This window comes from Pleurodeles waltl, chromosome 3_2, assembly GCF_031143425.1.
Source record: "Pleurodeles waltl isolate 20211129_DDA chromosome 3_2, aPleWal1.hap1.20221129, whole genome shotgun sequence".
NCBI classification, from domain to species: Eukaryota; Metazoa; Chordata; class Amphibia; order Caudata; family Salamandridae; genus Pleurodeles; species Pleurodeles waltl.
Window position 1 is genome coordinate 173,731,809 of NC_090441.1, and position 13,195 is coordinate 173,745,003.

The following is a 13,195-nucleotide window of genomic DNA, read 5'->3' on the forward strand; positions in this document are numbered from 1 at the left end:
TATCCACAATATTTTTTCTGTGACTACGATCTTTCCTACTAGAACTGATTTGGTAGTTAAATTCTGCCCACTGGTTGCATTCTACACATTAGTTTAATTCCTGTCTGTAGTTGAGTTCTTCGCCAGTCGGGTTTACACTCTAGAAGAATTCCACCTGTCACTTTTTACCCTTCTGATGATGGCTCCAACTTCCATTTGGGGCTAACATTACCAGACACTTGGATTCTCTGCCGTAACTGAGCTAGGTCCTGCCTACTTGATAGAACTGAAACTGCAAATGTGTTCTTCCCATAAACTGGTTTCTCTTCTCTGTATTTGTGCTACAGTTGGGTCTAGTTTTGATTACATTCTTTAATTGTTATCCTTCATTTAGTTTGGTTCATCTCTGTGTTGGTGTTGATAATATGAACAGGGCCCTGTCTTGTTGCAGGTTTATTCTGTAGTTTAACTGTATCATTGATTAGCCTCCTGCCTACAGTGGGTATTGTCTCGTTAGAGCTGCTTCAATGGTTACTTATGTCCATGTATTGTATCATGGACATGTCTTGCTAATGGCTTTTACTCTATAGTTAGGTTATGCAATGGATATCTTTCATCATTGAGAGTTTAAGTTAGCCATTGGTTGGGTTCTAGCATGTAACATTTCATTTTTCAGTTGTGTGCTACTGTGTGCTAATTGCGTTCTCCTTAGAATCAGGGACCTATTGTGGTGTTGGTATTGTGGTATTATGAGGTATTGTGTTGACTTCCTCCAATAGATTAAACTCACCTCCAAGTAAAATTGTATTTATAAGTTGTATTCTTTCAGGTGGTTGTGTTCTGCCCTGATTGGTGGCATGTAACTTGGTTTTGTCTATTGGTTATGTTATCACCTATAGTTGAGGCCCAACCTGCTGATGGTTTTGATTCCATTTCTGCCTTACTTATGGATTTGATATTTTAGGCTTTTTCATACTGATTGGGTTCTCTGTTCTATCTCAGTTCTACCTTGCTTTTGAAGTTTAGTTTGTAGTGTCATATTGTGCTTCACTTTAAGTCTATCCTTCATGAAGCTTCTCTCCAGTTGTTTGAGTTGCTTTTATGGGTGGATTATGTACATCCACATGGCTGTCTTTCTCCCATTTTGTTCCATTTGAGATTTTATGTAAATCCCATCTATGACTTGATTCTTTAGTTGAGTCTTACTCATTGGTTAAGTGCTGCTTTCGTTTTGAAACTGATTTTGTAATTGTACTATTAAATCAGTATGATTCTTTACTGTAAATAACTTCTTCCTAGACACTGGCATCAGCTGGGCTTTCTATTGCAGCTCCCATGTTTTAGGAGTTGATTCTGCATTTGGATTCTACCTTTCAATGGCATTTGTGGGCTTTGGTTTGGAGGTTGTTCTCTTGTTGAGTTCTGTCTATTCACTGAATTCTCTTCTGAAAATAGTTTTTGCTTTGCTGTTGTATTTGGCTTTAACATTGGGTTATATTTCCACTAACGGCTGACTTGCAACTGAGCTTCTAACTTATTACTGATGGTAATTCAGTCGTTTGGTTTTAGGTATCAGTTGAATTCTCTGTGGTAGTTGGGTTTGCTACTGTTGTCCTTTTGAAATTCATTCTATAGTTTCCAAATCTCTGTTGGTTCGATTCTCACCTGTAGGTTGTTTTGCCTTTATTTTCCAAGTTGGCTCTACCGTAGCGGTCATTCAATTGGCTGGATTCTTTCCTGGTTGCACATATTGTTGAGTTCTGCTCATTAGTTGGGTTCTGGTGTTTAGCATTTTTTATCTAGATACATCTATCATTGGGGTCTACCATTCTTCTGGTTTCTCTGCCGTCTCTTCATTCTTCCTTTCTGCTTTCCTATATGTCGATTGGTTATATTTTCCCTTGTAATTGGTCTCTGTTTGGCTGGTGAAACTGGCTTGTGTTATTGGACTTTTTCCATCAGTTGGATTCTCTTCTAAATCAAAATCAAAGATTGTTAGTGGCATTGTTGGACACCGTTCTGTAAGTAGGTTTCATCGATTGCTTGGGATTACAAACGTGACGGATATCCCATCAACTGTATTCTGATTCCAATATATCCTTGGGGATCGTAATTCGGCCGACAAGATATCCGTCACATTTGTGATGGAGTATTCCCACCGACAAGATCTAAATCAGGCCCAAAGTTTGTTGAGTTTAACTTTTTTGTTGTTGTCATGATTACGCAGTACTCTAGTAGCTATCCATAGTAAGGCACAACCATAGCTAACCCTGGTCCCTGTCTACAAATACCATGAGAAACCAACCCCTAGCAATGCTTGCTTACACTTCTAGCAATGTACTGATAGTGTGAGACCCAACCCACCCTGCCAATAACCAGGGTTACAAAGGCTGCGGGGAGCAGATCCTCTAAGGTAACCTGTCCATGGGTAGTGATTAAACCTCAGTCTTCAGTGGGTGGCCCTATGCTCTCTGCACTCTCAGGTTATTTTCATGATTTCTAATGTAATTTATCCATCTGCTCAGTTTGCAATTCATTTGTGTATTATTGTGGCCTTCTTAAGGTCAAAATACAGAACAAATGCCACAAAATTGCCCTTTTCCGTGTATGGAGGCTCTCCAGTTGCTAATATGTTATTTTGCTTGAAATACACGGAAAATCGTTTGTTGACCTAAAATGTATGTTCTGTATTCTCCTGACATTTCCCAGGAAACAGCTCAGCTCTTTTGTTAGATTTTTATTTCGAAATTTCAACCTAGATTCTTTTGGTCTCAGAAGGAATGATGACTCTCCAAGGGCGATAAGAGACCACTTGAGGTCTGATGGATTCCTGCTCTGTAATCTCTCCACTAGGCAGAGGCGTTCAAGCCATGGGCAAAGTGGGCTCTGGCCCTTCAGGGGGCCCTGGCACAGCCAGCTCTATTCTGCTGAGAGTCTTGCCATGATGACCTTGAGTAATTCCTAAACAGATTGTTTTAAATACCGTTTTCCCTTCATTTCATTTTAATGCGGGTGATGTGTGTGAATCTATTACACACATTTTGCAGAGAAATGTTGTGTATATGTTTGCATGCAACATCCATAAAAACGTTTCTTTTAGGTCAAATGAGGACCTCACATATGAGAAATGGGAGTGAGTCCCAGAGATAAATTGCAGTAATATTAGTGAGTTGCTGAGGTGTCACAATATTAAAAACAGGCCACTATCCCTAAATATTAGATGTTGAGACATTTAGAATTTGGAGCAATGAGCCCGTGCACTGTCAGTGACATGAACCCAAGAGGCCCCGAATCATAAATTCAAAGCTGTTCTGAACAGGGCCCCAAAATATGTCTGACCCAAGGCCCCCGAAATTCTTAAGATGTCCCCGCCAGTAGGATGCGCATTATGAAGGACACCTGTACTCTTCTTTTGATGGCGGTGGGGGGGGGGGGGGGGGGGGGGGGGGGGGGGTCTTGGGAAGGAATGTAAACAAAAGCCTGGTGTTTAATAATCGAGGTGACCTTCTTTTTCAGAGCATGCAGATGGTTCCTGTGCCCGAGAAATCCTACGGTAACTTCTTCGAGGGGGACTGCTATGTTGCCTTAGTGGTAAGTCCTGCTCACAAAGAATGAATGGTTTAGTTTGTACAGCGCCCTGCTCTTCAGCCACTCTCCAAGACAGAGAAGATGGGCCAGTGAGTTAAACGCTTGCTGCTGACGTCTGCTGTGGCTACGTTCACAAGTTCGAACCTGGCAAATCCAACCTACCCTTTCAAGGTCGGAAAACTGAGAACACTGGGATTGAATATTAGTAACACGTTGTTTACAGTGCTAGACGCTATACTAACGATAAACCATTAGCATAGCGCAGGCTTCTCTAACAAGTAGCTCGTGCCACTAGGAGCTCTCCAGGGACCTCTGAGTAGCTCTCCTGTTTGGAGCCGGACCTACTAAATAGAACCTTGGGCTTGGCTAAATGTATACATGCACACCGAAAATGAAACACGTGTACTTCAGACGAATTGTGTATTTTGGGAACTCATAAGCGGACGTTTGGAGAAAAATAGCCGAATTCCCAAAATATATTTATAGCTGACATTGGAGTGATAAATCATGTTGAGTTTGGGAGATTATTGCTAATATAACCTTGGTGCCAGGGACATTGCAGCTATGGCTCCTATATATTATTAAGGAAAAAGCATTCCACATCTTCAAAACTATTTTTACATTACTGCTGGCAACCGTGCCCGGTGCACTGAGGTGATTACTACTGGTAATCTAGCATTACATGGGCACTAATGTCATCTTGTCTGATGTGGTTACTATTACAAGACTAATATGATTAGTAGCTCGGGGTGATTGTCTTGAAAATAAGTAGGTCTTGTGCAGAAAAGGTTGGAGACCCCTGAAGTAACGTCACATTGGGCTTCCAAGCACCTGCAGGTATATATGACTCATTTGTTGCCGCTAAATGCTTTATTCATGCTTTATATGTGTATTGCATGATTATTTAAAATAATTACAAACATGGAATAAAATCCCAATCGATAAGTCCCTTTCGCCTGTAGTACATTTTTTAACAAAGAAACAACTCAAAGCGTGTGCATTTGTTGAACAAACGGAGAAAATAGCTTTTGCACTCTTTACGCAGCTTTTATAATAAGAAACGGAGCAAACTGATTTTACTTCAAATTTAGGGCCTGATTTAAAACTTGGCGGACGGTTACTCCATCACAACGCTGACGGATATCCTTCAGCAGAAATGTAAATCTCATAGGAAATAATGGGATTTAGATTTCGGTGGACGAGATATTCATCACTGCCAATCTCTAAATCACGCCCTTGGTGTAGTCTGTAGGGAACCATGCATGTGAATGAACACAGCAGTAAAATAGCACATTCATTTGGATTTGAGATTTGCTTCCATGCAGAATGGGCTGCCGTATGAGAGCTTGCTCAATGCTCTCATGTGCTTGCGGGAGAGTGGTGCAAGGGCACAGTGTACCCCATGTAACCTTCCATTGCTGCCCCCGCCTGCTGTTATCCCCCCGCCTGCTGTTAGCCCCCTACCTGCCAGGGACAAGGGCTGATGCATGTGTCCGAAGGCCTGGTTGGCGGCCAGGAAACATGAGTGGGAAGTTCTCAACGCACTGCTCACCCAATTTGCAGAACTAACATGTTAGGTATTTTCTCAGCTTTCTAAGATGAATTTGACTATGGTGAAAGGAGTTTAGCATTTTCTCCAGACAGTGTATAGTTTTCTACTGCAGCTAACGCTAGCCCACAGAGTATCACTTACTACCCGTCTCCATGAAGCAGACCGCCCAGTATTCCTACTAACATCTACCACTACCAGTCCCGATACTAACATCTACCACTACCAGTCCCGATACTAGCATCTACTACAAGTCCCGATACTAACGTCTATCACTACCAGTCCCGATACTAACATCTACTGCCAGTCCGGATACTAACATCTATCACTACCACTCCCAATACTAACATCCACCACTACCAGTCCTCATACTAGCATGTACTACTACCAGTCCTAATATTAATGTCTACCAGTCCTGATACTAACATCTATCCCTACCAGTCCTGATACTAGCATGTACCAGTACCAGTCTCGATACTAACTTCTACCACCCAGACCCGATACTAATGTCTATCACTACTAGTCCCAATAGCATCATGTACTACTATCAGTACCGATACTAACATCTGCCACTACCAGTCCCAATACTAACATCTATCACTACCAGTCCCGATACTAACATGTACCACTGCCCGTCCCAATACTAATGTCTACCACTACCAGTCCTGTTACTAGTATATACTACTACAAGTCTCGATACTAACGTCTACCACTACCAGTCCCAGTACTAACATGTAGTACTACCAGCCCCGATACTAACGTCTATCACTACCAGTCCCGTTACTAGCGTCTACCACTCCCAATACTAATGTCTATCACTACCAGTCTCGATACTAACATGTACCACTAGCAGTCCACATTCTCAGTGACGAAGACAGCCGTACAGACCGTCCTAAATACACTCTCACATGGTACGATCTACGTCAGAGGGGGAGGGGCAGCTACAGTGTGTCTCTTCAAGCTGTTATCAGTGGATAGGAAGTGGTGGCAGCCATCCTGGACTATACTAGCAGACCATTACAATAATAATTCAGAAAAATGCCTTTGGACAGACTTCATTGGATTGTTTTTCATTGCAAGGATATTGTCAGTTATGGAAAAGTGATTCTGATATGATTAAGTCATTGATTTAAGGTAAGGATGCTCAGTGCTTGAAATGGACAGGTCCAGTCAGGTACCCGGCACCAGCACTTTTAAGTAAACATGCACTCTTTGATAGTAAGTACATCTACTTTTATATTTTAATTTTAATCGCTAAGGATCTTGTCAGAAGGGATAGTAAGCACTTGATAATCCCTTCCAGCAGATCTAACGAGGAAAAATGAGTAACAGAATTAAACAAGCATTAGCAAAGCCAGTAGATCTCACCTTTGGAAGGTGTGCCAACACTATTGGCTGTGGAAGCACACAGACAACTGAGTGACAGGAGAAGCACACAGACAAGCACATGGACAACGGAGGGTGGGCAGGCGGGGCTGGGGAAACATACAGACAACGGAGGGACAGGAGCAGTACAGACAAGCACATGGACAACAGAGGGTGGGCAGGAGGAGCTGGGGCAAGCATACCGACAATGGAGGGTGTGTAGGAGGCTGGCCTGGCTTGTAGTGGGTACCAAGGGGTACTTACACTCTGTGCCAGGTCCAGTTATCCCTTATTAGTGTAGAAGAGGTGTTTCTAGCAGCTTAGGCTGATAGAAGGTAGCTATAGCAGAGCAACTTAGGCTGAACTAGGAGACATGCAAAGCTCCTACTATACCACTGGTGTCATATGCACAATATCATAAGAAAACACAATACACAGATTTACTAAAAATAAAGGTACTTTATTTTTATGACAATATGCCAAAAGTATCTCAGTGAGTACCCTCAGTATGAGGATGCCAAATATACCCAAGATATATGTACACAATACCAAAAATATGCAGTAATAGCAAAAGGGAGTAATGCAAGCAGTGTATAGTTACAACAGATTGCAATAGGAGCACATAGGTATAGGGGCAACACAAACCATATACTCCAAAAGTGGAATGCGAATAACGTATGGACCCCAAACCTCTGTGAGCTCGTAGAGGGTCGCTGGGACTGTAAGAAAACAGTGAGGGTTAGAAAACTAGCCCACCCCAAGACCCTGAAAAGTAGGTGTAAAGTGCACCTATATTCCCCAGAGAGCACAGAAGTTGTGATAGGGGAATTCTGCAAGGAAGACCAACACCAGCAATGCAACCAAAGTGGATTTCCGGACGAGGGTACCTGTGGAACAAGGGGACCAAGTCCAAGAGTCGCGACAAAGTCGAGAGTGGGCAGATGCCCAGGAAATGCCAGCTGAGGGTGCAAAGAAGCTGCCACCAGATGGTAGAAGCTGTGGTTTCTGCAAGAACGAAGAGGGATAGAAACTTCCCCTTTGGAGGATGGATGTCCCACGTCGTATAGAAGCTTACAGAAGTGTTACCACGCAGAAAGACCGCAAACAAGCCTTGCTAGCTGCAAGGGTTGCGGTTAGGGTTTTTGGATTCTGCTGTGGCCCAGGAGGGACCAGGATGTCGCCACTTGGATGAGGAGACAGAGGGGGTGCCCAGCAAGTCAGGGAGCCCTCACAGAAGCAGGCAGCACCCGCAGAAGTGCCGGAACAGGCATTACGAAGAGGAGTGAACCGGAGCTCACCCGAAGACACAAAAGGGAGTCCCACGACGCCGGAACACAACTCAGGAGGTTGTGCACTGCAGGTTAGAGTGTCGGGGACCCAGGCTTGGCTGTGCACGAAGGAAATCCTGGAAGAGTGCACAGGAGCCGGAGCAGCTGCAAATCACGTGGTACCCAGCAATGCAGTCTAGCGTGGGGAGGCAAGGACTTACCTCCACCAAACTTGGACTGAAGAGTCACTGGACTGTGGGAGTCACTTGGACAGAGTTGCTGAGTTCCAGGGACCACGCTCGTCGTGCTGAGAGGGGACCCAGAGGACTGGTGATGCAGTCTTTTGTTGCCTGCGGTTGCAGGGGGAAGATTCCGTCGACCCACGGGAGATTTCTTCAGAGCTCCTGGTGCAGAGAGGAGGCAGGCTACCCCCAGAGCATGCACCACCAGGAAACAGTCGAGAAGGCGGCAGGATCAGCAATACAAGGTTGCAGTAGTCGTCTTTGCTACTTTGTTGCGGTTTTGCAGGCGTCCTGAGCAGTCAGCGGTCGATCCTTTGGCAGAAGGTGAAGAGAGAGTACCAGAGGAACTCTTATGAGCTCTTGCATTCGTTATCTAAAGAATTCCCCAAAGCAGAGACCCTAAATAGCCAGAAAAGGAGGTTTGGCTACTTAGGAAGGAGGATAGGCTAGTAACACAGGTAAGAGCCTATCAGGAGGAGTCTCTGACGTCACCTGCTGGCACTGGCCACTCAGAGCAGTCCAGTGTGCCAGCAGCACCTCTGTTTCCAAGATGGCAGAGGTCTGGAGCACACTGGAGGAGCTCTGGGCACCTCCCCTGGGAGGTGCAGGTCAGGGGAGTGGTCACTCCCCTTTCCTTTGTCCAGTTTCGCGCCAGAGCAGGGCTGGGGGATCCCTGAACCGGTGTAGACTGGCTTATGCGGAGATGGGCACCATCTGTGCCCATCAAAGCATTTCCAGAGGCTGGGGGAGGCTACTCCTCCCCAGCACTGACACCTATTTCCAAAGGGAGAGGGTGTAACACCCTCTCTCTGAGGAAGTCCTTTGTTCTGCCTTCCTGGGCCAGGCCTGGCTGGACCCCAGGAGGGCAGAAACCTGTCTGAGGGGTTGGCAGCAGCAGCAGCAGCTGCAGTGAAACCCCGGGAAAGGTAGTTAGGCAGTACCCGGGTCTGTGCTAGAGACTCGGGGGATCATGGAATTGTCTCCCCAATGCGACAATTCCATGATCCTAGACATGTTACATGGCCATGTTCGGAGTTACCATTGTGACGCTGTACATAGGTAGAGCCCTATGTACAGTGCACACGTGTAATGGTGTCCCCGCACTCACAAAGTCCGGGGAATTTGCCCTGAACGATGTGGGGGCACCTTGGCTAGTGCCAGGGTGCCCACACACTAAGTAACTTTGCACCCAACCTTCACCAGGTGAAGGTTAGACATATAGGTGACTTATAAGTTACTTAAGTGCAGTGGTAAATGGCTGTGAAATAACGTGGACGTTATTTCACTCAGGCTGCACTGGCAGGCCTGTGTAAGAATTGTCAGATCTCCCTATGGGTGGCAAAAGAAATGCTGCAGCCCATAGGGATCTCCTGGAACCCCAATATCCTGGGTACCTCAGTACCATATACTAGGGAATTATAAGGGTGTTCCAGTATGCCAATGTGAATTGGTGAAATTGGTCACTAGCCTGTTAGTGACAATTTTGTTATACAGAGAGAGCATAACCACTGAGGTTCTGGTTAGCAGAGCCTCAGTGAGACAGTCAGGCATCACACAGGGAACACATACATATAGGCCACAAACTTATGAGCACTGGGGTCCTGGCTAGCAGGGTCCCAGTGACACATAACAAACATACTGAAAACATAGGGTTTTCACTATGAGCACTGGGCCCTGGCTAGCAAGATCCCAGTGAGACAGTGAAAACACCCTGACATATACTCACAAACAGGCCAAAAGTGGGGGTAACAAGGCTAGAAAGAGGCTACTTTCTCACAGGGTGTGTGGGAGTTGCTTGGGGAAGCACAAGCACAACAAAGTGGGCGGGAGGTGAATGGAGTAGGAACACAGAAGGGGGAGGAGTACACGAGGTAGACAGCAGGAAGACACACACACTCTTGTAGGGTGCTTAAACAAATAGAAAAACGTAGCTCCTGACAAAGCTGGTGGTGTAAGAACACAGTAATGCATTAATGCTCCAGAGGAGGCACAACGCAAGAAGAGAAAGAAAAGCCTATGGAAGCTAACAAATAAGAGCAAGCAAATAAGAGTGATAATAAAGCCAATCAATGGTAAGCAACAGACGGCCTCAAAGGCCAGTGCAAGGTAACAAAAGGGCTCGGATGACTCAGAGCATGTACTGGCTTTGGTGAGACCTAAAAACGCACTTCAAAGTAAAACAAGGGGCCCGGTAGCACTGCACAGCTAATGGTCCTGAGAAGAAAAAAAATGTAAATTAAAAACACTACACAGTGCACGTGCAATGCATCTGTGGACTACTTTTTAGAAGTGTTCACACCCACAATATATCATAGGCTGATCACATTGCTGATGGAAGGTTCTCATTGCCAATGCCAAAAAAATGAAAATGATTTCACCAATACATTAATATTTAATAGTACACTCCTTCAAAATGGAAATACTTTAAATATTTTTGTCATGTTCAACGCCACCTTAAAGCCAGAAATCCCTGGGGCCAATACTGAGGTGTGCATGACACAATTTAAGGGCTGAACGACAGCAGCCAGTGGCTTAGAGAGTTTTTTCTGTATGTTTATGTTTTGTGGTATGTGGGTGTGCGGGGTATGACTAGACCTCTACAGTCCTCTGTAGGTATAACCTAAAAAGCAGGGGTTACAAAAGGTAGAAATACAGGATAAAAGCAGGACCAGCTGGAGACTTAGCAGGGTCTAATAATGTGCCACAGATGGCAAACATACCAGGCTCGTCTGCTGGCAGAGATGCCCCGGGCAAAACCATATGTGTGCCCTTATTTATTCTCTGAGACAAATTACAGCGGTTGGAGGATGAGAAAGGAAATAGGGGAACAATCAAGGACTGAGGGAAGGGAACAAAAGATTTATGGAGAGGCCAGAAGATAATGAACAGGCACTGATGGTCCAGGTTCTTTTATGATTAAAAGTAATTGATAGACCTATTTACCCAGTCTGAAATCCCATCTGCTAGGCGTGTTCCAAGAGGCGTGGACTACAGAAAGCTTACCCACATCTCAAAGGGAAGCTATGATAGTGGTACTCCCTAAACAGGGTCGAGATCACACGGATGTGAAATCTTACAGACCACTATCGCTGTTAAATACAGACTGCAAAATATTAGGCAAAATATTGGCCAACAGGTTAGCCCCCCTCATGCACTTACTGATACACGCAGATCAGAATGGCTTCATTCCCAAGCGTAACACCTTTCTGAATATTCGAAGATTGCTGGGCATAATGGGAGACACCCCCAAGAATGCACAGGAGGAAATGGTGCTCTCACTAGACATAGAAAAGGCCTTTGATACGCTCGAGTGGGACTTTCTGTTGGCCACGATGGCCCGTATGGGAATAGGCCCTAATTATATCCGCTGGGTTCGGACATTGTACTCTAACCCGAACGCGAGGGTGAAATCAGGCGGGGTGATCTCTGATAGTTTTCCGATTTTTAGGGGGACACAGCAGGGATGCCCCTTATCCCCGCTACTGTTTGCCATAGCAATGGAACCGTTAGCGGCAAAAGTTCGCCTCATGGAGCACGAATGGGGAATTATTAGGAATGGGTTACATCACACTATTTCACTATATGCAGATGATGCGTTGATATATATCAGGAACGGTTGCGCAGCTATCTCACCTGTAATATCTTTATTGGCGGAATTTTGAGGCCTATCTGGCCTTGTGGTAAACTGGGAGAAATCGTGTGTCTTTCCCCTGGCAAAAAGGGCTCCCAATAATCACGATCCCCCGGAGATAGGACATCTTAAGTGGTGCCCTACAACATTTAAATACCTAGGGATAAACATATACCATGCCACGGAAGACTTAAGAGACGGGAACCTGGGGAAGGCGCTAACATCTATAAAAGGCTCCCTACAATTCTGGAACAAGCTCCCTCTCTCGCCACCCGGCAAGGTGGCGATTGCTAATATGTTGATTCTACCTAGGCTTTTATATTACTTTGCGGCCCTACCGATAATTATTCCCAAAAGCTTCTTCAGCAATCTAAACACAGCATTGCTGCAGCTCATCTGGGGAGTCGGCAGAGCGCGAGTGGCGCTACCCACACTACAACGCCCGCTGGATAACGGTGGCCTAGGAACTCCGAATTTTGAAAAATACTATGCAGCCGCACAACTTCAATGGGTCCAATATTGGATCCACAGACCAGAGCAAGCGGAACCTATGAGTCTAGAGCCTCGGCGGAACGGGACTCCCCTTTTGAATTGGCTGTCGACGAAGCCCCCCAAAGGGGCACTGGTCAACCCATTGCTTGCAGCTGCGTACGCGTGCTGGGCCAGATATGTGCAAAAAAGAGCGGATAAGCTCCCATACTCTCCACACGTACCGCTAAACTATTTATTGGTGGGAAACGCAGCCAGAATGCAAGCTGTAAAGCTATGGAACGAAGCAGGAATACTGACTGAAGGGGATTGCTATGAAGACAGTAAATTAATGACGTTCGAGGCCCTTCAGGCCCTCACGGAGATAAATCCGGGACAGTTCCTGACATACCATGCCGTATGTCACGAAATCAGGAAAATTTGGGGAATGGGCACCTTGGAACCAGAGATCTCCCCTGTGCTTCACCAGCTTCTACAACATAGCGATCAAACAAAAACAATATCCAATCTATATAGAATCCTCAACAAGACCCCTGATTCACAGACAGGGAAAGCATGGGATAGATGGAATGCAGTACTCCCCACCCCGATCCCACTGGAAGACTGGCCCAAGGCCCTGTCCCACATCAGAGGTGTGTCAAGGAATCCCAGATTTAGATATACCCAATTCAATTACACGCATCAAACATATCTTTCCCCAGCCAGAATAAAGCGCATGTTCCCCGATGCAGTATCAATGTGCCCCAGATGCAGATTGCCGTCAGCACCCTTTTTCCACATGGTATGGGATTGCCCGAATATACAAACGGCCTGGGTGGAGGTGGTAGAGGAGGTATCTGGACTTACGGGACTGGCACTGGTAGCAGACCCCTGGGTCCTGCCTGCTGGGACTTAGGAAGAGACCAAAAAAACAAAGACATTTACATAAATGTATAGACCTGGCCTTTTTAATGTATAAAAGGTTAATAGCAATGCATTGGAAAGCCTCTATGGCTCCCGATCTGAAATCCTGGCACTCTCTAATAACACGCTGGGTGCGCACTGAATATCAAGTACTAAAAAGAATGGTGCGCGAAGGGCGACA

General features: G+C 45.4%; 1 protein-coding gene across 2 annotated transcripts in view; it reads left to right on the top strand.

The window, feature by feature from the left end:
* The window catches only part of VIL1 (villin 1), a 119,357-nt gene that overhangs the window by 21,535 nt on the left and 84,627 nt on the right, over positions 1 to 13,195 (top strand). For both annotated transcript variants that reach the window (XM_069227102.1, XM_069227103.1), the window contains exon 3: positions 3,496 to 3,570. In XM_069227102.1, the coding sequence (XP_069083203.1) occupies positions 3,496 to 3,570 (75 nt within the window). The remainder of the gene's footprint in view (positions 1 to 3,495; positions 3,571 to 13,195) is intronic.